The 24,771-nt window shown below is 43.5% G+C and overlaps 2 protein-coding genes across 2 annotated transcripts in view; both read right to left on the bottom strand.

Moving 5' to 3' along the window:
• LOC138349707 (putative neural-cadherin 2) overlaps nucleotides 1-23,376 on the bottom strand; it is a 57,938-nt gene extending 34,562 nt beyond the window's left edge. The window contains exons 1-6 of the mRNA XM_069339752.1: nucleotides 23,248-23,376; nucleotides 21,387-21,542; nucleotides 19,530-19,706; nucleotides 9,079-9,267; nucleotides 7,914-8,127; nucleotides 950-1,158 (exon numbers count right to left, since the gene is read on the bottom strand). Coding sequence (XP_069195853.1) covers nucleotides 950-1,158; nucleotides 7,914-8,127; nucleotides 9,079-9,267; nucleotides 19,530-19,706; nucleotides 21,387-21,542; nucleotides 23,248-23,376 — 1,074 coding nt within the window. The remainder of the gene's footprint in view (nucleotides 1-949; nucleotides 1,159-7,913; nucleotides 8,128-9,078; nucleotides 9,268-19,529; nucleotides 19,707-21,386; nucleotides 21,543-23,247) is intronic.
• A 179-nt stretch (nucleotides 23,377-23,555) lies between these two features.
• LOC138373534 (SCAN domain-containing protein 3-like) lies at nucleotides 23,556-24,410 on the bottom strand (the record flags this gene model as incomplete). Its single annotated transcript, XM_069339751.1, has 1 exon — nucleotides 23,556-24,410. A coding segment is annotated over one exon (855 nt), but the record flags the coding sequence as incomplete, so codon positions are not given.
• Between the last annotated feature and the right edge of the window lie 361 nt (nucleotides 24,411-24,771).

Here is a 24,771-nt window from a genome sequence, read left to right as displayed (position 1 = left end):
TGAGTGTAGACAAATTATAATGGCTATCTTGTGGTTATTTTAAAAGGATTTCGGGGATTAGCGTCCCCCGCGGCCCGGTCCTCGACCAGGCCTCCTTTTTGTTACAACCCCCCAGGAAGCAGCCCGTAGCAGCTGTCTAACTCCCAGGTACCTATTTACTGCTAGATAAACAGATGCAACAGGGTGAAAGAAACTCTGCCCATTTGTTTCCACTATCGCCTGGGATCGTACCCGGAACCTCAGAACTACGAATCCGAAGCCCTGTCCACTCAGCTGTCAGGCCCCGTTATTGGTTAGAGAGTACAGTACACTTATTTCAAGTTGTTGATGTCCGATGACCGGTTGGGGGAAGGGGGGAGGGAATTATCAGGGGTAAGGCCTCAAGCCATTACGACTATATAGCACTTGGAAGGGGTCAGGATAAGGATTTGAGCTGGGACGGAGGGAAAGGAATGGTGCCCAACCACTTGGACGGTCGGAGATTGAACGCCGACCTGCATGAAGCGAGACTGTTGCTCTACCGTCTAGCCCAAGTGGTTGGGTTCGGGAAGAGGGAGATGACGGTGAGTTTGAGGTCCAACAAGTTGGTACTGAAGTTCCTTCAGTACCAACCCAGTGACTGATAGAAGGAAAGTGACAACAGAGACTTCCCACACTGTGTGGGCAGTGCCTGCAGGGTGACACTGACCTGCAGGGGTATGGGTAATGAACAGCCTGTAGGATGACATTTCTCTGCAGGGTGTGGACAGTGACTGTAGCCTGGAGGGTGGCCCTGACCTGGAGGGTGTAGAAAGTAACTATAGGCTGGAGGGTGGCACTGACCATCAGGGCGGCACTGATCTGAAGGGTGTGGACAGTGACTATAGCCTGGAGGGTGGCCCTGACCTGGAGGGAATGGACTGTGACTATAGCCTGAAAAAGTGGCACTGACCTGGCGGGTGGCACTGACCTGGAGGGTGTGGACAGTGACAGTCTTGGCGGCGGGGGTCATGGGGTTGTCGTTGAGGTCGCCCACATGGACGGTGAGGGTGGCGGTGGCGGTGAGGGGCGGCCAGCCGGCGTCCGCCACCACCAGCGGCACCAGCAGGGAGCGCCGCTCCTCCCTGTCTACCCCCGCCCGCGTCCACACCACGCCCACGCCACGCCCCTCGTCCCCTCCTGCAGGAGAATTCAGTGGTTAATATACCACCGGCTAGTACGGCCACGCCATTCGTATTCCTTTGAAGAAGAACATAAAGGGGCATACTGTATCAACAACAATAATTCAATGGCAATATCCAGGCTCAGACACACACACACGCCCGGATTACGCCCTCAATATGCCAACAAGCTGTTTCAGACGACAAACCCTAAATCACTAAAGTCCAGAGTAAGTCCTTCAGATTTGTGTATCAGACCGAGCAGCGTTGATGGTGTGGAGAGCACCGCCGCCTTCACTGCTGCTGTCGCCGGTCACTGCCGCCAGCCCCATACATATCACCTCCACCACCACCAGCAACCCGACAACCATTACCACCAGCACCCTTGACAACTATCACTATTACCACCACCACCTGCAGCCCTGTAACCTGGACCACTGCAGCACCACCACCATCTCTACCTCCATCACAACTACCACCACCACCACTACCACTAACAGCTTCAATAGCACCAGAGAGAGAGAGAGTATTACATAAATGATGCCCAGAAAGGTCAGCAGAGGTTTTGATTAATCCTGCACTCATGCTCTCGGGAGTGAACGTTCTATGTGTGCCACGAAAGCTTGGCTGAAAAGAACAGTAAATCTCTCCTCGAAATTCTCTCTCTGCCCCTGAATATAACCAACAATATTACCACTGGGAACACTGTCTTCGGTCAGTGAATTGGCTAATATATATATATATATATATATATATATATATATATATATATATATATATATATGTCGTACCTAGTAGCCAGAACGTACTTTTTGGCCTACTATGCAAGGCCAAATTTGCCTAATAAGCCAAGTTTTCTTGAATTAATATATTTTCTCTAATTTTTTTCTTAAGAAATGATAAAGCTACCCATTTCATTATGTATGAGGTCAATTTTTTTATTGGAGTTAAAATTAACGTAGATATATGACCGAACCTAACCAACCCTACCTAACCTAACCTAACCTATCTCTATAGGTTAGGTTAGGTAGCCGAAAAAGTTAGGTTAGGTTAGGTTAGGTAGGTTAGGTAGTCGAAAAACAATTAATTCATGAAAACTTGGCTTATTAGGCAAATTTGGCCTTGCATAGTAGGCTGAGAAGTACGTTCTGGCTATTAGGTACGACATATATATATATATATATATATATATATATATATATATATATATATATATATATATATATATATATATATATATATATATATATATATATATATATATATATATATATATATATATATATATATATATATGTGTATATGTCGTACCTAGTAGCCAGAACGCACTTCTCAGCATACTATGCAAGGCCCAATTTGCCTAATAAGCCAAGTTTTCATGAATTAATTGTTTTTCAACTATCTAACCTACCTAACCTAACCTAACCTAACTTTTTCGGCTACCTAACCCAACCTAACCTATAGAGATAGGTTAGGTTAGTTTAGGTAGGGTTGGTTAGGTTAGGTCATATATCTACGTTAATTTTAACTCCAATAAAAAAAATTGACATCATACATAATGAAATGGGTAGCTTTATCATTTCATAAGAAAAAAATTTGAGAAAATATATTATTTCAGGAAAACTTGGTTTATTAAGCAAATCGGGCCTTGCATAGTTGGCCGAGAAGTGCGTTCTGGCTACTAGGTACGACATATATATATATATATATATATATATATATGTCGTACCTAATAGCCAGAACGCACTTATCAGCCTACTATTCAAGGCCCGATTTGCCTAATAAGCCAAGTTTTCATGAATTAATGTTTTTTCGTCTACCTAACCTACCTAACCTAACCTAACCTAGCTTTTTTTGGCTACCTAACCTAACATTACCTATAAATATAGGTTAGGTTAGGTTAGGTAGGGTTGGTTAGGTTCGGTCATATATCTACGTTAATTTTAACTCCAATAAAATAAAATTGACCTCATACATAGAGAAAAGGGTTGCTTTATCATTTCATAAGAAAAAAATTATAGTAAATATATTAATTCAGGAAAACTTGGCTTATTAGGCAAATCGGGCCTTGAATAGTAGGCTGAAAAGTGAGTTCTGGCTACTAGGTACGACATATATATATATATATATATATATATATATGTCGTACCTAGTAGCCAGAACTCACTTCTCAGCCTACTATTCAAGGCCCGATTTGCCTAATAAGCCAAGTTTTCCTGAATTAATATATTTACTATAATTTTTTTCTTATGAAATGATAAAGCAACCCTTTTATCTATGTATGAGGTCAATTTTTTTTTATTGGAGTTAAAATTAACGTAGATATATGACCGAACCTAACCAACCCTACCTAACCTAACCTAACCTATATTTATAGGTAAGGTTAGGTTAGGTAGCCAAAAAAAGCTAGGTTAGGTTAGGTTAGGTAGGTTAGGTAGACGAAAAAACATTAATTCATGAAAACTTGGCTTATTTGGCAAATCGGGCCTTGAATAGTAGGCTGAGAAGTGCGTTCTGGCTATTAGGTACGACATATATATATATATATATATATATATATATATATATATATATATATATATATATATATATATATATATATATATATATATATATATATATATATATGTCGTACCTAGTAGCCAGAATGCCCTTCTCAGCCTACTATGCAAGGCCCGATTTGCCTAATAAGCCAAGTTTTCATGAATTAATGTTTTTTCGACTACCTAACCTACCTAACCTAACCTAACTCAACTTTTTCAGCTACCTAACCTAACCTAACCTAACCTATAGAGATAGGTTAGGTTAGGTTAGGTAGGGTTGGTTAGGTTCGGTCATATATCTACGTTAATTTTAACTCCAATTAAAAAAAATTGACCTCATACATAATGAAATGGGCAGGTTTATCATTTCATGAGAAAAAAATTAGAGAAAATATATTAATTCAGGAAAACTTGGCTTATTAGGCAAATCGGGCCTTGCATAGTAGGCTGAGAAGTGCGTTCTGGCTACTAGGTACGACATATATATATATATATATATATATATATATATATATATATATATATATATATATATATATATATATATATATATATATATATATATATATATATATATATATATAAATATATGTCGTACCTAGTAGCCAGAACGCACTTCTCAGCCTACTATGCAAGGCCCAATTTGCCTAATAAGCCAAGTTTTCATGAATTAATTGTTTTTCGACTACCTAACTTACCTAACCTAACGTAACCTAACTTTTTCGGCTACCTAACTTAACCTAACCTATAAAGGTAGGTTAGGTTAGGTTAGGTAGGGTTGGTTAGGTTCGGTCATATATCTACGTTAATTTTAACTCCAATAAAAAAAAATTGACCTCATACATAATGAAATGGGTAGCTTTATCATTTCATAAGAAAAAAATTAGAGAAAATATATTAATTCAGGAAAACTTGGCTTATTAGGCAAATCGGGCCTTGCATAGTAGGCCGAGAAGTGCATTCTGGCTACTAGGTACGTCATATATATATATATATATATATATATATATATATATATATATATATATATATATATATATATATATATATATATATATATATATATATATATATATATATATATATTATTAAATATGACCGAAAAAGTAAGATTAATAATTTTAACACGAATTTTCTCAATCTTTCGTACAATATGCTTCACTGTTGGAGGTAAATCAAAAATCACTTCTCCAAAATTCATTTTTATTTCTAGTCTGACGCGACACGGGCGCGTTTCGTAAAACTTATTACATTTTCAAAGACTTCACAAATACACAACTGATTAGAACTTGCGTTTCCCTGATTTTATATCTACATTTGAGTGAGGTGGGAAGGGTGATGTGGCATTACATTTGAGTGAGGTGGGAAGGATGATGTGGCATTAACACAAGACAGAACACTAGAGGATATTAATAGGGTATTAAAAGTATCAACACAAGACAGAACAGAAACAATGGGTATTGAATAGAAGTGTTTGTAGAAAGCCTATTGGTCCATATTTCTTGATGCTTCTATATTGGAGCGGAGTCTTGAGGTGGGTAGAATATAGTTGTGCAATAATTGGCTGTTGATTGCTGGTGTTGACTTCTTGATGTGTAGTGCCTCGCAAACGTCAAGCCGCCTGCTATCGCTGTATCTATCGATGATTTCTGTGTTGTTTACTAGGATTTCTCTGGCGATGGTTTGGTTATGGGAAGAGATTATATGTTCCTTAATGGAGCCCTGTTGTTTATGCATCGTTAAACGCCTAGAAAGAGATGTTGTTGTCTTGCCTATATACTGGGTTTTTTGGAGCTTACAGTCCCCAAGTGGGCATTTGAAGGCATAGACGACGTTAGTCTCTTTTAAGGCGTTCTGTTTCGTGTCTGGAGAGTTTCTCATGAGTAGGCTGGCCGTTTTTCTGGTTTTATAGTAAATCGTCAGTTGTATCCTCTGATTTTTGTCTGTAGGGATAACGTTTCTATTAACAATATCTTTCAGGACCCTTTCCTCTGTTTTATGAGCTGTGGAAAAGAAGTTCCTGTAAAATAGTCTAATAGGGGGTATAGGTGTTGTGTTAGTTGTCTCTTCGGAGGTTGCATGGCTTTTCACTTTCCTTCTTATGATGTCTTCGATGAAACCATTGGAGAAGCCGTTATTGACTAGAACCTGCCTTACCCTACAGAGTTCTTCGTCGACTTGCTTCCATTCTGAGCTGTGGCTGAGAGCACGGTCGACGTATGCGTTAACAACACTCCTCTTGTACCTGTCAGGGCAGTCGCTGTTGGCATTTAGGCACATTCCTACGTTTGTTTCCTTTGTGTAGACTGCAGTGTGGAAACCTCCGCCCTTTTCCATGACTGTTACATCTAGAAAAGGCAGCTTCCCATCCTTTTCCGTCTCGTAAGTGAAACGCAGCACGGAACTCTGCTCAAATGCCTCCTTCAGCTCCTGCAGATGTCTGACATCAGGTACCTGTGTAAAAATGTCGTCAACATACCTGCAGTATATGGCCGGTTTCAAGTTCATGTCGACTAAGACTTTTTGCTCGATGGTACCCATGTAGAAGTTTGCAAACAGGACACCTAGGGGAGAACCCATGGCGACCCCATCCACTTGCTTATACATGTGCCCATCCGGGCTCATCCCTACAGACAAAAATCAGAGGATACAACTGACGATTTACTATAAAACCAGAAAAACGGCCAGCCTACTCATGAGAAACTCTCCAGACACGAAACAGAACGCCTTAAAAGAGACTAACGTCGTCTATGCCTTCAAATGCCCACTTGGGGACTGTAAGCTCCAAAAAACCCAGTATATAGGCAAGACAACAACATCTCTTTCTAGGCGTTTAACGATGCATAAACAACAGGGCTCCATTAAGGAACATATAATCTCTTCCCATAACCAAACCATCGCCAGAGAAATCCTAGTAAACAACACAGAAATCATCGATAGATACAGCGATAGCAGGCGGCTTGACGTTTGCGAGGCACTACACATCAAGAAGTCAACACCAGCAATCAACAGCCAATTATTGCACAACTATATTCTACCCACCTCAAGACTCCGCTCCAATATAGAAGCATCAAGAAATATGGACCAATAGGCTTTCTACAAACACTTCTATTCAATACCCATTGTTTCTGTTCTGTCTTGTGTTGATACTTTTAATACCCTATTAATATCCTCTAGTGTTCTGTCTTGTGTTAATGCCACATCATCCTTCCCACCTCACTCAAATGTAATGCCACATCACCCTTCCCACCTCACTCAAATGTAGATATAAAATCAGGGAAACGCAAGTTCTAATCAGTTGTGTATTTGTGAAGTCTTTGAAAATGTAATAAGTTTTACGAAACGCGCCCGTGTCGCGTCAGACTAGAAATAAAAATGAATTTTGGAGAAGTGATTTTTGATTTACCTCCAACAGTGAAGCATATTGTACGAAAGATTGAGAAAATTCGTGTTAAAATTATTAATCTTACTTTTTCGGTCATATTTAATAATATATGTCTACAGGAAAGACTGCTACCAAAATATACTAATATATATATATATATATATATATGTCGTACCTAGTAGCCAGAACTCACTTCTCAGCCTACTATGCAAGGCCCGATTTGCCTAATAAGCCAAGTTTTCATGAATTAATTTTTTTTCGACTACCGAACCTACCTAACCTAACCTAACCTAACTTTTTCGGTTACATAACCCAACCTTATCTATAGAGACAGGTTAGGTTAGGTTAGGTAGGGTTGGTTAGGTTCGGTCATATATCTACGTTAATTTTAACTCCAATGAAAAAAAATTGACCTCATACATAATGAAATGGGTAGCTTTATCATTTCATAAGAAAAATTTTAGAGAAAATATATTAATTCAGGAAAACTTGGCTTATTAGGCAAATCGGGCCATGCATAGTAGGCTGAGAAGTGAGTTCTGGCTACTAGGTACGACATATATATATATATATATATATATATATATATATATATATATATATATATATATATATATATATATATATATATATATGTATATATATATATAGATAGATAGATAGATAGATAGATAGATAGATAGATAGATAGATAGATAGATAGATAGATAGATAAAATGGAGATTTGATCAACTGATATGTTGTCTATTGACATGTGATTTTTTGTGACATTCTGATGGCTGCTATTGTCATAATGGCTTAGTGCTTTCTCCTGATAATTATCTCTGATTGCCCCTGACAACTCACTCTTGTCGTGGGTGACCCTGAAGTTGTCGAGGACGTGCTGGGGCGCTCTGGGGTCGAGGGCTACGGTGAAGGGCGGCCCGTGGCCCTGGCGCCAGTCGTCAGGGTCCCCAAGCCTCACCCGGGCCACCACCTGGGCCCTGCCGTTCTCCACCACCTCCACCTCCCGCGGCACCGCCAGGAACGGCGGGTTGTCGTTCACGTCCGTCACGTTCACCTGCAGGAAGAGCACCCAGCCAGGGTGAGGTCATCTTCAGGCATATGGTTGACCATCCCTCTATGGATATAACGACATTCCAAAGACAGTGACAAGTTGAGTACTTACAATGCCGAGACAATGTCAAGTTGTGTACTTTCCGTGCCGAGACAGTGACAAGTTGTGTACATACAGCGTCATATAGAAGGATTAACACTTCTGAAGAAGTATTATTAATTAAATACATAAGTACTTACGGAAATTCCTGCCTTAATTCTTCCTTCGTAGTCTGACATTGTCATATATATGTATATATATATATACATATATATATATATATATATATATATATATATATATATATATATATATATATATATATATATATATATATATATATATATATAAAATATATATATATATATATATATATATATATATATCTTTATATATATATATATATATATATATATATTTATCTTTATATATTTATCTTTATATATATATATATATATATATATATATATATATATATATATATATATATATATATATATATATATATATATATATATATATATATAAATAAAGATAATTCACGATTGGATACAGATAAGTAGGACTCATTTTGAGTCAATGCTTGAGAGGCGAGTGAGAGGAGGTTCAGAGAGATAATATATACAAACACCTCCTCCAGAATAGCGAATAGAAACGCATTTTGACACAAAGAATTGGTCAACGGAAATAGTAAGAGAGAACACACTTTAGCTCGGAAGCATATTAGGAAAAGATGCCAGTGAGGGACATTCAAAACGATGTAAACCTAACGAAACATCTGGTTGTTACAGTGCTTATACAGACAAGTTATTACTTACAGTGCTGATACAGTGACAACATGTGTACCTACAGTGCTGATACAGTGACAACATGTGTACCTACAGTGCTGATACAGTGAAAAACATGTGTACTTACAGTGAGGTTGGCTGTGGCAGTCCTGGGAGGGGTGCCGTCATCCACCGCCCACACCAGCACCGAGTGGGCGGCCGCTGTCTCGCGATCCAGGCCGCCCACAACCCAGACCGCCCCCGACCCGTCTACACTGAACTGTCGTCTGGGGTCACTGTCCTCTGCTATCTTGTAGCGCACGCGGCTGTGTCCTCCCTGCGGTTAGTGGCGGGTATTAGTGTAGTACACCTGGCTGTGTCCTCCCTGCGGTTAGTGGCGGGTATTAGTGTAGCACACCTGGCTGTGTCTTCCCTGCGGTTAGTGGCGGGTATTAGTGTAGGACACATGGCTGTGTTCTCCCTGCGGTTTGTGGCGGGTATTAGTGTAGGACACCTGGCTGTGTCCTCCCTGCGGTTAGTGGCGGGTATTAGTGTAGGGCACCTGGCTGTGTCCTCCCTGCGGTTAGTGGCGGGTGTTAGTGTAGGACACCTGGCTGTGTCCTCCCTGCGGTTAGTGGCGGGTATTAGTGTAGGACACCTGGCTGTGTCCTCCCTGCGGTTAGTGGCGGGTATTAGTGTAGGACACCTGGCTGTGTCCTCCCTGCGGTTTGTGGCGGGTATTAGTGTAGGACACCTGGCTGTGTCCTCCCTGCGGTTAGTGGCGGGTATTAGTGTAGGACACCTGGCTGTGTCCTCCCTGTGGTTAGTGGCGGGTATTAGTGTAGGACACCTGGCTGTGTCCTCCCTGCGGTTAGTGGCGGGTATTAGTGTAGGACACCTGGCTGTGTCCTCCCTGCGGTTAGTGGCGGGTATTAGTGTAGGACACCTGGCTGTGTCCTCCCTGCGGTTAGTGGCGGGTATTAGTGTAGCACACCTGGCTGTGTCCTTGCAGTTAGTGGCGGGTATTAGTGTAGCACACCTGGCTGTGTCCTTGCAGTTAGTGACGGGTGTTAGTGTAGCACACCTGGCTGTGTCCTTGCAGTTAGTGACGGATGTTAGTGTAGCACACCTGGCTGTGTCCTTGCAGTTAGTGGCGGGTATTAGTGTAGCACACTTGGCTGTGTCCTTGCAGTTAGTGACGGGTGTTAGTGTAGCACACCTGGCTGTGTCCTTGCAGTTAGTGGCAGGTGTTAGTGTAGGACACCTAGCTGTGTCCTCCCTGCGGTTAGTGGCGGGTATTAGTGTAGCACACCTGGCTGTGTCCTCCCTGCGGTTAGTGGCGGGTATTAGTGTAGCACACCTGGCTGTGTCTTCCCTGCGGTTAGTGGCGGGTATTAGTGTAGCACACCTGGCTGTGTCCTCCCTGCGGTTAGTGGCGGGTATTAGTGTAAGACACCTGGCTGTGTCCTCCCTGCGGTTAGTGGCGGGTATTAGTGTAAGACACCTGGCTGTGTCCTCCCTGCGGTTAGTGGCGGGTATTAGTGTAGGACACCTGGCTGTGTCCTCCCTGCGGTTAGTGGCGGGTATTAGTGTAGCACACCTGGCTGTGTCCTCCCTGCGGTTAGTGGCGGGTATTAGTGTAAGACACCTGGCTGTGTCCTCCCTGCGGTTAGTGGCGGGTATTAGTGTAGGACACCTGGCTGTGTCCTCCCTGCGGTTAGTGACGGGTGTTAGTGTAGGACACCTGGCTGTGTCCTCCCTGCGGTTAGTGGCGGGTATTAGTGTAGGACACCTGGCTGTGTCCTCCCTGCGGTTAGTGGCGGGTATTAGTGTAGTACACCTGGCTGTGTCCTCCGTGCGGTTAGTGGCGGGTATTAGTGTAGGACACCTGGCTGTGTCCTCCCTGCGGTTAGTGGCGGGTATTAGTGTAGCACACCTGGCTGTGTCCTCCCTGCGGTTAGTGGCGGGTATTAGTGTAGGACACCTGGCTGTGTCCTCCCTGCGGTTAGTGGCGGGTATTAGTGTAGTACACCTGGCTGTGTCCTCCGTGCGGTTAGTGGCGGGTATTAGTGTAGGACACCTGGCTGTGTCCTCCCTGCGGTTAGTGGCGGGTATTAGTGTAGGACACCTGGCTGTGTCCTCCCTGCGGTTAGTGGCGGGTATTAGTGTAGGACACCTGGCTGTGTCCTCCCTGCGGTTAGTGGCGGGTATTAGTGTAGCACACCTGGCTGTGTCCTTGCAGTTAGTGGCGGGTATTAGTGTAGCACACCTGGCTGTGTCCTTGCAGTTAGTGACGGGTGTTAGTGTAGCACACCTGGCTGTGTCCTTGCAGTTAGTGACGGATGTTAGTGTAGCACACCTGGCTGTGTCCTTGCAGTTAGTGGCGGGTATTAGTGTAGCACACTTGGCTGTGTCCTTGCAGTTAGTGACGGGTGTTAGTGTAGCACACCTGGCTGTGTCCTTGCAGTTAGTGGCAGGTGTTAGTGTAGGACACCTAGCTGTGTCCTCCCTGCGGTTAGTGGCGGGTATTAGTGTAGCACACCTGGCTGTGTCCTCCCTGCGGTTAGTGGCGGGTATTAGTGTAGCACACCTGGCTGTGTCTTCCCTGCGGTTAGTGGCGGGTATTAGTGTAGCACACCTGGCTGTGTCCTCCCTGCGGTTAGTGGCGGGTATTAGTGTAAGACACCTGGCTGTGTCCTCCCTGCGGTTAGTGGCGGGTATTAGTGTAAGACACCTGGCTGTGTCCTCCCTGCGGTTAGTGGCGGGTATTAGTGTAGGACACCTGGCTGTGTCCTCCCTGCGGTTAGTGGCGGGTATTAGTGTAGCACACCTGGCTGTGTCCTCCCTGCGGTTAGTGGCGGGTATTAGTGTAAGACACCTGGCTGTGTCCTCCCTGCGGTTAGTGGCGGGTATTAGTGTAGGACACCTGGCTGTGTCCTCCCTGCGGTTAGTGACGGGTGTTAGTGTAGGACACCTGGCTGTGTCCTCCCTGCGGTTAGTGGCGGGTATTAGTGTAGGACACCTGGCTGTGTCCTCCCTGCGGTTAGTGGCGGGTATTAGTGTAGTACACCTGGCTGTGTCCTCCGTGCGGTTAGTGGCGGGTATTAGTGTAGGACACCTGGCTGTGTCCTCCTTGCGGTTAGTGGCGGGTATTAGTGTAGCACACCTGGCTGTGTCCTCCCTGCGGTTAGTGGCGGGTATTAGTGTAGCACACCTGGCTGTGTCCTCCCTGCGGTTAGTGGCGGGTGTTAGTGTAGGACACCTGGCTGTGTCCTCCCTGCGGTTAGTGGCGGGTATTAGTGTAGGACACCTGGCTGTGTCCTCCCTGCGGTTAGTGACGGGTGTTAGTGTAGGACACCTGGCTGTGTCCTCTTTGGGGTAATAAGAACTAGAGATTCTTTATGACACCTCTACAAAGTGGTAACGAACACTTGCGGTCAATCTTCAGCTACCATGTTATGCTTAAGGATGAATTCATTGTTTCCAGTCTTAAGCTATCTCCTTGCTTAATTGGTGTTTAAGCAAGTTACTTTGTTTTATTATTAGTTACTGTGCTTTATTATTAACAAGTTATTTTCTGAACCAAAGTTTTAAATAATCTTTCATCTACTCATATTCCTTTAATTCTTGTCTAGCCAAATATTGCCTGTGTGAAAAAGGTAATTAGATTTATACTTTTCTCTTGCTGCTGCTTCCTTCATCTTGTAGTTAAATGACGTAAAAGTTTGTAGTGATCCACGAGAAAACAGCTAGGGGAGTCAAGTCTAAATTTATTAATCTTTGAAAACGGGCAACGTATGTGCAAGTCAAATACAGTTAGTCTAAACTATGGTATGGATGAGGGGTCTTGTTTTTAGTAAGAATGTGGGGTTTAAAATGGTAAACTTGTAGGAATGAACTGCTCTTGTTTTATATAGAGCTATTTGACACATATCTCTCAAAGTATATGGCACAGATTATGCAGTAATGCGTGCGGGCCAGTAAATAATAATACGTTGAGTTGTGTAGGTAGCAAGACATCACACAACTTGTGATAACGCCGGTACGTGTCGGTGAGAACTGATTCATATAAAAATTAATTCAATTCACATGTCAGGTTTGCATGACCTGACATGTTACTGCATCATCTCATTCTTTGCACTATAAGTCAGCTGAAGGGGTTTTCTAAAGAATTCATTTTAATAGATAACAAGTAAAAAATTGACTTTCTAATTGTTTTAGTTGTTTTTTAATTTCATATTTGATTTGATATGTGTTTTGATAATCTTTACATCATAACAAGATTGTTAATATATTAATAATTGCCTTTTTATTTATTTATTTAAAATTGGTATTTTACTAGTGTACACATGCAGGTTGACTTGCTAGAATCTTTCATTTTGTATATAGAAAGTGAAAATAAATTTCAATTACATTGTACACTACACCCACTTATTAAAGTAACCATCACATAAACCCCATCCCCCCCCCCTCCCCCAAATGAACATATACATTAAAATATTCAAAATGCTAGCTATAGGATATATATATGTGTATATATATATATATATATATATATATATATATATATATATATATATACATATATATACACATATATATATATTTACTCGTTATCCATTATATATATATATATATATATATATATATATATATATATATATATATATATATATATATATATATATATATATATATATATATATATATATATGTCGTACCTAGTAGCCAGAACTCACTTTTTGGCCTACTATGCAAGGCCCGATTTGCCTACTAAGCCAAGTTTTCCTGAATTAATATATTTTTTCTAATTTTTTTCTTATGAAATGATAAAGCTACCTATTTCATTATGTATGAGGTCATTTTTTTTTATTCGAGTTAAAATTAACGTAGATATATGACCGAACCTAACCAACCCTACCTAACCTAACCTAACCTATCTTTATAGGTTAGGTTTGGTTAGGTAGCCGAAAAAGTTAGGTTAGGTTAGGTTAGGTAGGTTAGGTAGTCGAAAAACAATTAATTCATGAAAACTTGGCTTATTAGGCAAATCGGGCCTTGCATAGTAGGCTGAGAAGTGCGTTCTGGCTACTAGGTACGACATATATATATATATATATATATATATATATATATATATATATATATATATATATATATATATATATATATATATGTATATATATAACTAACTGAAAACTCACACCCCAGAAGTGACTCGAACCCATACTCCCAGGAGCAACGCAACTGGTATGTACAAGACGCCTTAATCCACTTGACCATCACGACCGGACAAAATGAGGTGATAGCCGAAGCTATTTGAACCACCCCACCGCCGGCACTCGGATGGTAATCTTGGGCATAGCATTTTACCAAATCACCTCATTCTTTGGGGCACACGTGAGGAACACAAATGCGAACAAGCCTGAATGGTCCCCAGGACAATATGCAACTGAAAACTCACACCCCAGAAGTGACTCGAACCCATACTCCCAGGAGCAACGCAACTGGTATGTACAAGATGCCTTAATCCACTTGACCATCACGACCGGACAAAATGAGGTGATAGCCGAAGCTATTTGAACCACCCCACCGCCGGCACTCGGATGGTAATCTTGGGCATAGCATTTTACCAAATCACCTCATTCTTTGGGGCACACGTGAGGAACACAAATGCGAACAAGCCTGAATGGTCCCCAGGACAATATGCAACTGAAAACTCACACCCCAGAAGTGACTCGAACCCATACTCCCAGGAGCAACGCAACTGGTATGTACAAGACGCCTTAATCCACTTGACCATCACGACCGGACAACTTCTGGGGTGTGAGTTTTCAGTTGCATATTGTCCTGGGGACCATTCAGGCTTGTTCTCATATATATATATATATATATAAAAAAAAAAAAAAAAAAAAAAAAATATATATATATATATATATATATATATATATATATATATATATATACATATATATATATATATATATATATATATATATATATATATATATATATATATATATATATATATATATGTATAGGTATATATATAATATGACAAGTGTCAGACCACGGAGAGAGAGTTGAAACAGGAATTTCCTTGGGTACTTTCGTATATTAATACATCTTCAGAAGGAATGAAGATGTATTAATATATGAAACTACTTGGGAAGTTCGTGTTTCAGTTCTTCCTCCATGGTCTTCCTTCAAGGGAGCCGGTCGGCCGAGCGGACAGCACGCTGGACTTGTGATCCTGCGGTCCTGGGTTCGATCCCAGGCACCGGCGAGAAACAATGGGCAGAGTTTCTTTCACCTTATGCCCCTGTTACCTAGCAGTAAACTAGGTACCTGGGTGTTAGTCAGCTGTCACGGGCTGCTTCCTGGGGGTGGAGGCCTGGCCGAGGACCGGGCCGCGGGGACACTAAAAAGCCCCGAAATCATCTCAAGATAATCTCAAGAAACCACGAGTCAGACTCCAGCAACGTCACTGGATACACTCCGGCTCGTTTTCTAACATGGTTTACTATAAGAACGATCACATGGTCTTCACTGCTTACTTGATAATTTATATTGACTTATTTCGGAATATCAGGACGACCACACTTGGGCGCTTCTCTTCTACTTCTGCAAGACTGCGACATTTATCTTTTTCCCTCAGCAGTGTACTATACCTAACTTTCACTCCACAAAGTGAATCTTCTTATCGTTAGCGAATCACTGTTTGCGATTGAACCTTCAGCTTTTGCAATTGGCTTAATTAGGTCACATTTGAAGTTGATGATGCAAGTGACGTCAGAAATCTATTGAACGTCATTTTGACTGCCCACAAAAAAATTACATTCAAACATACTGCACTAAGTTAACCTCATTTAAAAGTCCTAACTTAAATCATGCTTCTGGAGTCTCTGATGTCAGATTTAAGTTCACGCGACTTAAAACGGGTTACTGTTTTAAGATGGTAACAGTGATAACCTTGTTACAGCGGTAACAGGGTTACCCCTGATAACACCGCAGGTATCGTTGTGGTTATGACGTCTCAGGTGCCCATGTAGTCAGGGGCGCCGCCAGTGCCCATGTAGTCAGGGGCGCCGCCAGTTCCCATGTGGTCAGGGGCGCCACCAGTGCCCATGTGGTCAGGGGCGCCACCAGTGCCCATGTGGTCAGGGGCGCCACCAGTGCCCATGTGGTCAGGGGCGCCACCAGTGCCCATGTGGTCAGGGGCGCCGCCAGTGCCCAAGTGGTCAGGGGCGCCACCAGTGCCCATGTGGTCAGGGGCGCCACCAGTGCCCATGTGGTCAGGGGCGCCGCCAGTGCCCATGTAGTCAGGGGCGCCGACAGTGCCCAGGTTGTCTGGGGACGCCGCCAGTGCCCATGTGGTCAGGGGCGCCACCAGTGCCCATGTAGTCAGGGGCGCCGCCAGTGCCCATGTGGTCAGGGGCGCCGCCAGGGCCCATGTAGTCAGGGGCGCCACCAGTGCCCATGTAGTCAGGGGCGCCGCCAGTGCCCATGTAGTCAGGGGCGCCACCAGTGCCCATGTGGTCAGGGGCGCCACCAGTGCCCATGTGGTCAGGGGCGCCACCAGTGCCCATGTGGTCAGGGGCGCCGCCAGTGACCATGTGGTCAGGGGCGCCGCCAGTGCCCATGTGGTCAGGGGCGCCGCCAGTGCCCATGTGGTCAGGGGCGCCGCCAGTGTCCATGTAGTCAGGGGCGCCGCCAGTGCCCATGTGGTCAGGGGCGCCGCCAGTGCCCATGTGGTCAGGGGCGCCACCAGTGTCCATGTGGTCAGGGGCGCCGCCAGTGCCCATGTGGTCAGGGGCGCCGCCAGTGCCCATGTGGTCAGGGGCGCCGCCAGTGCCCATGTGGTCAGGGGCGCCACCAGTGTCCATGTAGTCATGGGGGCCGCCAGTGCCCATGTTGTCAGGGGCGCCGCCAGTGCCCATGTGGTCAGGGGGGCAGCCAGTGCCCATGTGGTGAGGGCGCCGCCAGCGCCCATGTGGTGAGGGCGCCGCCAGTGCCCATGTGGTCAGGGGCGCCGCCAGTGCCCATGTGGTCAGGGGGGCCGCCAGTGCCCATGTGGTCAGGGGCGCTGCCATTGCCCATGTGGTGAGGGCGCCGTCAGTGCCCATGTAGTCAGGGGCGCCACCAGTGCCCATGTGGTCAGGGGCGCCGCCAGTGCCCATGTGGTCAGGGGGGCCGCCAGTGCCCATGTGGTCAGGGGGGCCGCCAGTGCCCATGTGGTCAGGGGCACCGCCATTGCCCATGTGGTGAGGGCGCCACCAGTGCCCATGTAGTCAGGGGCGCCACCAGTGCCCATGTGGTCAGGGGCGCCGCCAGTGCCCATGTGGTCAGGGGGGCCGCCAGTGCCCATGTGGTCAGGGGGGCCGCCAGTGCCCATGTGGTCAGGGACGCCGCCATTGCCCATGTGGTGAGGGCGCCGCCAGTGCCCATGTGGTCAGGGGCGCCGCCAGTCCCCATGTGGTCAGGGGCGCCGCCAGTGTCCATGTGGTCAGGGGCGCCGCCAGTGTCCATGTGGTCAGGGGCGCCACCAGTGTCCATGTGGTCAGGGGCGCCACCAGTGTCCATGTGGTCAGGGGCGCCACCAGTGTCCATGTGGTCAAGGGCGCCACCAGTGTCCATGTGGTCAGGGGCGCCACCAGTGCCCATGTGGTCAGGGGCGCCGCCAGTGTCCATGTGGTCAGAGGCGCCGCCAGTGCCCACGTGGTCAGGGGCGCCACCAGTGCCCATGTGGTCAAGGGCGCCACCAGTGTCCATGTGGTCAGGGGCGCCGCCAGTGTCCATGTGGTCAGGGGCGCCACCAGTGTCCATGTGGTCAGGGGCGCCGCCAGTGTCCATGTGGTCAGGGGCGCCACCAGTGTCCATGTGGTCAGGGGCGCCACCAGTGTCCATGTGGTCCGGGGCGCCACCAGTGTCCATGTGGTCAGGGGCGCCGCCAGTGTCCATGTAGTCAGGGGCGCCGCCAGTGTCCATGTGGTCAGGGGCGCCACCAGTGTCCATGTGGTCAGGGGCGCCACCAGTGTCCATGTGGTCAGGGACACCGCAGGTGTAAATGTGCCGTTACATAACCTTCCTCCCACCCATAAATTCCATTCAACCTGGATATTATGGTAATGGCGTGGTGCTTTACCTTGATAATTCCCTCCTTCTCATTCAACCACATATCATGAAAATTAGAAGAAAAGTGTAGAGAAAGATGTAGATAAAGGAGGTTGAAGGTGAATAGTTTAATAATCAATAATAAACTATATAAATAAACATGTAAATGTTGTTCAAAATCGCTAATCTCCGAAAGTTCTTCACCGATTGCTTTGAAATTTTGATACGGCGTTCCATTCGTATCGGAGCGTGTTTTTAAATACATGCTAAATAGATGTCACGTATGTGACAGGTAAAAAAAAATGCCTTTTTTTTTTAACTATGCTTTTCATGTGAAGGAACTCTCCGAAACCTCTTTACCGATTGCTTTGAAATTTTGACCCAACGTTGCATTTGAACACGCGCGTTTTTTTTTTACCTGCTATATAGATGCCACACCTATGACCGGTAAAGACATGTTTTTTTGGGAAAACAGCGCCCTCTGTTGCCTGTAAAAGTAACACACGCTATACTAAATATGTTACGATTACATTTCAATGTTACCGATTGCATGGATAAATTGAATTTTCATAGATTTTGATTTATATCATTTTTATTTGATTACTGTGTGTGACATTGTGTTGGAATTGAGCTGCGTTGTTTACCATACCGTTCATTTTGTAAGCATAGTTTATTTTTAATTTCTTCATTGTTTTTATTTCGCTTTTTAACTATTCTTCTCATTTTTCAGTGATGGGAACATCATATCATTTGATGTTTCCATTTGTCTGATGGGAACATCAGATCATTTAGGAACGCATCGGACGAGGACGGGAATGGTGGGGAGGATGAGAAAACGAGAGTGAGGGATGGTGGGGAGGACGAGGGGACGGAGGAGGGGGGTAATAGTGGGGAGGAAGAGGGGACGAGGGAGTGGGGGATTGTGGGGACGAGGGGATGGGGAGTGAGGGATGGTGGGGACGAGAGGATGGGGGAGAGGAGAATGGTGAGAAGGACAAGAGGACAGGTTAGTGGGGAGTGGTTGGGACGACGAGAGGACAGGGGAGTGAGGGATGGTGGGGAGGACAAGGGGATGGGGGAGTGGGAGGACGAGGGGACGGGGGTGGGGAATGGTTGGTAGGACAAGGGGACAGAGGAGGGGGGAATGGTGGGGAGGACTGGGGGACAGGGAAGGGTTGCTGAGGGTCATGCCTCTTCATATTATAATAATATATAATTATATATTATAATAATATGAAGTATAGTGTTATAATATATATAATATAATAATATTTAATATTATTATAATATTATAATCCATAATAATATGAAGAACGTAAAGAAAAATGAATGCTTCAGGGTAAATGGTGAATGGTAAAAATGAGAATTATCACATAAATAAATTAAATCAATTAAAATATGAAAGATGTTAACAGATCTACTCAATCGGAAAACGGGAAAGCAATGATCAACAACGGAAACTCCTGGTTTCTGGGGATCACTCACCCCATCTCTGTCCCGGGCGACGAAGGTGGCGAGGAGTGTGCCCGGGGGCGTGTCCTCCGGCAGGGTGAGGTGGGCCTGGTCGCTGCTGAAGGTGGGGGTGTTGTCGTTGTCGTCCACCAGTCGCAGGTTCACCCAGGTACTGTCAACGTGATACTTGTCTTCCCAGCCGTCGTTCCCCTGATGTAAAACATGTGAGAAGGGAAGACAGGTGTCTTCTTTGCTGACTAGTTTTTTGGCGTTCTCAGTTGCAAGGGCGGAGATATGCAGAGTTCCAGTGATATATATACTTATGACAAGTGTGTGATGGAGACGGATACATGAGCAGGTGTTTTGTGTGTGTGTGTGTGGTGGAGGCAGGTAATGTTTACAGAGAGCCGAGACTGCCATCACTTGTCACATGCCAACATACAGACACAGAAGACTTGAATCGACTGGAGAAAGCAGAACGGTCATTAAACAAGCTGTTATACAATACAGTATACAGTACAGTACTTACAAACTGATATCCAGTACAGTATGAACAAGCTGATATACAGTACAGTATGTACAAGCTGATATACAGTACAGTATGTACAAGCTGATATACAGTACAGTATGTACAAGCTGATATACAGTACAGTATGAACAAGCTGATATACAGTACAGTATGTACAAGCTGATATACAGTACAGTATGTACAAGCTGATATACAGTACAGTATGTACAAGCTGATATACAGTACAGTATGTACAAGCTGATATACAGTACAGTATGTACAAGCTGATATACAGTACAGTATGTACAAGCTGATATACAGCAACAGTATGTACAAGCTGATATACAGTACAGTATGTACAAGCTGATATACAGTACAGTATGTACAAGCTGATAAACAGCACAGTATGTACAAGCTGATATACAGTACAGTATGTACAAGCTGATATACAGTACAGTATGTACAAGCTGATATACAGTACAGTATGTACAAGCTGATATACAGTACAGTATGTACAAGCTGATATACAGTACAGTATGTACAAGCTGATATACAGTACAGTATGTACAAGCTGATATACAGTACAGTATGTACAAGCTGATATACAGTACAGTACGTACAAGCTGATATACAGTACAGTATGTACAAGCTGATATTCAGTAAAGTATCGATATCTGCTTATCAGTACATATTAAATGCTATGATTAACAACATGATCATCAATATACATTTTAAATAAATAATTATATAAATAAATTTCCTCCCCCGTAATCTAAAAAGTCCCTCTATCATACGGAGCCAGTCGGCCGAGCGGACAGCACGCTGGACTTGTGATCCTGTCGTCCTGGGTTCGATCCCAGGCGCCGGCGAGAAACAATTGGCAGAGTTTCTTTCACCCTATGTCCATGTTACCTAGCAGTAAAATAGGTACCTGGGTGTTAGTCTGCTGTCACGGGCTGCTTCCTGGGGGTGAAGGCCTGGTCGAGGACCGGGCCTCCGGGACACTAAAAAGACCCGAAATCATCTGAAGATAACCTCAAGATGCGACAAAATTGATTGAGAAATTAATTTTTTCGTTTCTTATCAAAATTTCTTTGATCGTTAATTGTGTCTACGAGCTTTCAAAAAACAACATTACGTATGTGCTATTTAGCGATGTAAATAACGCAATATGCGGCACAAGGCACGAGGATAGAGGTAACAGCCTGCTTGATGAAAGGCAGTCTTCCAGCCCGGGTCCTCGTTCCAGGATAATGAGAGAGAGATATGTGGCACATTTGAATACAAACATGTTATTTCAGCACGCTTTATCTGCGGCCTGAGTCAATATATGCCTCACCAACGCTGTGATACGCTCAGGGGGGGGGGGGAGGTAGACGTACCATGTCTGTCACTTGGACTCTGAAGCGGAAGCCTCGTCTGTGGCTGGGGTTCTCGTAGTCGAGGGGCGCGACGGAGCGCAGGTCGCCACCTGGGCTCCCCCGGCGGCGACCCTCCACCCGGAACAGCTGCCAGCCTCGCCCACTTCCTGGCACCACCTGCAGGAGGCAAGCAACGAATGTTCTGTTAATGCCATAGTGATAGTTATGTTTCTGAAGGCATACACACACACACACACACACACACACACACACACACACACACACACACACACACACACACACACACACACACACACACACACACACACACACACACACACACACACATACACACACAGTGTGGCCAGTGTCCTTGACTTGTATACCATGCAAGGTGATGGAGAAGATCGTGAGAAAAAACCTGGTAGCACATCTGGAAAGAAGGGACTTCGTGACAAATCGCCAACATGGGTTCAGGGAGGGTAAATTTTGCCTGACAGGCTTAATAGAATTCTACGACCAGGTGACAAAGGTTAAGCAAGAAAGAGAGGGCTGGGCGGACTGTATTTTCTTGGATTGTCGGAAAGCCTTTGACACAGTACCACATAAGAGGCTGGTACATAAGCTGGAGAGACAGGCAGGTGTAGCTGATAAGGTGTTCCAGTGGATAAGGGAGTACCTAAGCAATAGGAAGCAGAGAGTTACGGTGAGGGGTGAGACCTCCGATTGGCGTGAAGTCACCAGTGGAGTCCACAGGGCTCTGTATTCGGTCCTATCTTGTTTCTGATATATGTAAATGATCTCCCGGAGGGTATAGATCAGGGGTGGGCAACCTTTTTGAGAGTGCGTGCCAAAATCAGCCAAGTCTCTGACACAAACTTTTTCCACGTGCCAACCATTTTTTTTAGAACATATTTGGTATCTCTTAAGAACTTTTTAAACGAAAAAATAATAAATTACCTCAGTGCAGTAAAACATAGTATAAAAAAAACAGAAAAAAAATTATTTAACCTTCAGAAGTACATTTCAACAGCCTTTAAGCTTTTGTGACTTTAATAGAATACAACAGATAAAAAACTTGTTGACTCCTTTTATATACTGTCAGTGAGACTTCTGCTGCTGCATAACTGATGACAGAGATTTTACATCGGGTTTATATTTAGTAACATTGAGAGATATGCATGCAGCGCTAGTTTCATCTGTCATGCTACTCCTGTTACGAGACTTAACAAAGTTCATAATTGAGAACAAAGATTCGCAAGCATATGTAGACGAAAACATGGTAGCAATGCTGTTGCAAGGTTTTTTAAACAGACATAATTTTCTGGAATAGTATTCCAAGTCCTTAATACTTCGTTTTCCGCATTTCTCTTTGTTACTTTCATCTCTAATCTCTCTCTTTCAATATTTTCCAAGTCAACTCTAAGGTCAACAAATTTCTGCTTCCAAATTGAGCTACTCTGAAATTCAATCAACTGCATCTCAAAATCATCCATGTCTATCCATGAAAACATTTGCAAGTTTAGTTCATCCATTTTGATGCTGTCTGGAAACTTGATGAACTTTACTGTGTCTTCCAGTTCTCTGAATTTGGCAAATCTTGTAGAGAACTGCAAACTGTTGACTCGATAATGTTTACAAACAGCTTTTGAAGACATTTGTGGTCTGTTCTGTCATCTTTTAGATCACTGATGTACCTCTTTAGGTTTGGAAAGTATCTAAATCTCTCATTATCTACATCCCTCTTAAAAACTTTAAGCTTCATTTCAAAAGCTTTTATGTAACAAAACATAACATCAAGTGTCTTACCAGAGCCCTGTAACTTAATATTCAATTCATTTAAATGTTCACAAAAATCTGCAAAAAACATCAGTTTACAAACCCACACGATGTCAGACAATTCATGGTATGACACTTGTTGGTCGTTCAAATAGAGCTTTATCTCATCTAAGCATTCAATAAATCGTTTCAGAACCAAGCCTCTGCTAAGCCAACGAACATGGTTGTACATTTTCAGTCCTTTATACACAGATTCTACCTCATCCAGTAGAGTTTGAAATTGTCTTTTATTTAAAGGCCGACCACAAATGTAATTAACAACCTTGGTAACTGTTTGCATCACTTTTTGCAGTTCCTTTAGGCCAGCTTTTGCACATAAAGCCTCCTCATGTATGATGCAATGGAAGCCAATCAGTGGATGACCAACACTTTTTGCAAACAGATTACAAATCCTGCCTTCTCACCAGTCATGTTTGGGGCACCATCTGTTGTGACGGATACTACTTTTGAAATGTCAATTTGCCGAGTAGAGAATTCGTTCACAACTGTTTTACATATTTCAGTCCCGATAGTACGCTCAGGTAGTGATGCAAGAGCAACCATCTCTTCACATACTTCATCACCCCTACAAAATCTAGAATATATGGCTAGCCTAGCTGATGATGTAATGTCTGTACTTTCATCAACACAAATAGAAAAAAACTTGCATGAAGACAAATCTTTTGTCAATTGTTCAGCTGTATTTCTTTCCAACTTAAGTATCCTATCCTTAACTGTTTTCCTACTCACAGGCAAATCTTTAATGCGCTGAATAATCTTTTTCTTTTCTGAAAAGTTGTCAAAAAGAAAAGGTGCACATTCTAGCCAAGCTTCTTTAATATACTCCCCATCACAGAGAGGCTTTCCGTGTTGGGCAATAACTTTTGAAACTTCAAAACTAGCAGCAACTAAGTTGGAACTGGGCCTACCTGAAATATAATTCATAAAAGTTTCAGCTTGTGTTTTTGTCTTGCTCAGTTCACGAGAAATTAATTCACTTTGTTCCTCCTCAGTTTTATTGCTTAAGTTCTTATGAACATTTTCAAAATGTCTCTTTACAGAAGAAGTTCTACAAACAACTGTGTCAGAACAGAAAATGCATAAAGCTTTATCATCCTTCTTAATCATGCCAAACTTTTCAGTCCAGTATTCCTTAAATTCTCTAATATCCTCTTCATTTGACTGACATCGTTTCTTAGCTGGTGGTGGTGACATTCTGTACAATCTGTAAAGGGCATGAAATTAAAATAAGTAATATATTGATATGCATGGAAGAGAAGGAAGATCAAAGTAAGTCAAAATAGTATATGATGAGTAACTCCAATGAATAGCAATGATAACGGATTGTGTTGTCGTTGTGAAGTGCAGTGATGAGAAATGAATTAGCCTACTTCTACTGAAATGCGAGTATTTAAAGAATTATTTATTTCCTGTTAATATTATAGCACACACAAACTTTGTAGTAAAGTATATGTACGTTTATTCTAATACCAATCAATAAGTTTAATAAGCCAATGTTTGAGGTAAGCGTGACGAGACAATGAACATAATAAAAATCTTCAGAGGATTATTTTTCTTTTAAGAAAAT

The sequence above is a fragment of the Procambarus clarkii genome, chromosome 42, assembly GCF_040958095.1.
Source record: "Procambarus clarkii isolate CNS0578487 chromosome 42, FALCON_Pclarkii_2.0, whole genome shotgun sequence".
NCBI lineage: Eukaryota > Metazoa > Arthropoda > Malacostraca > Decapoda > Cambaridae > Procambarus > Procambarus clarkii.
This window is presented reverse-complemented; position numbering and strand designations above follow the sequence as displayed.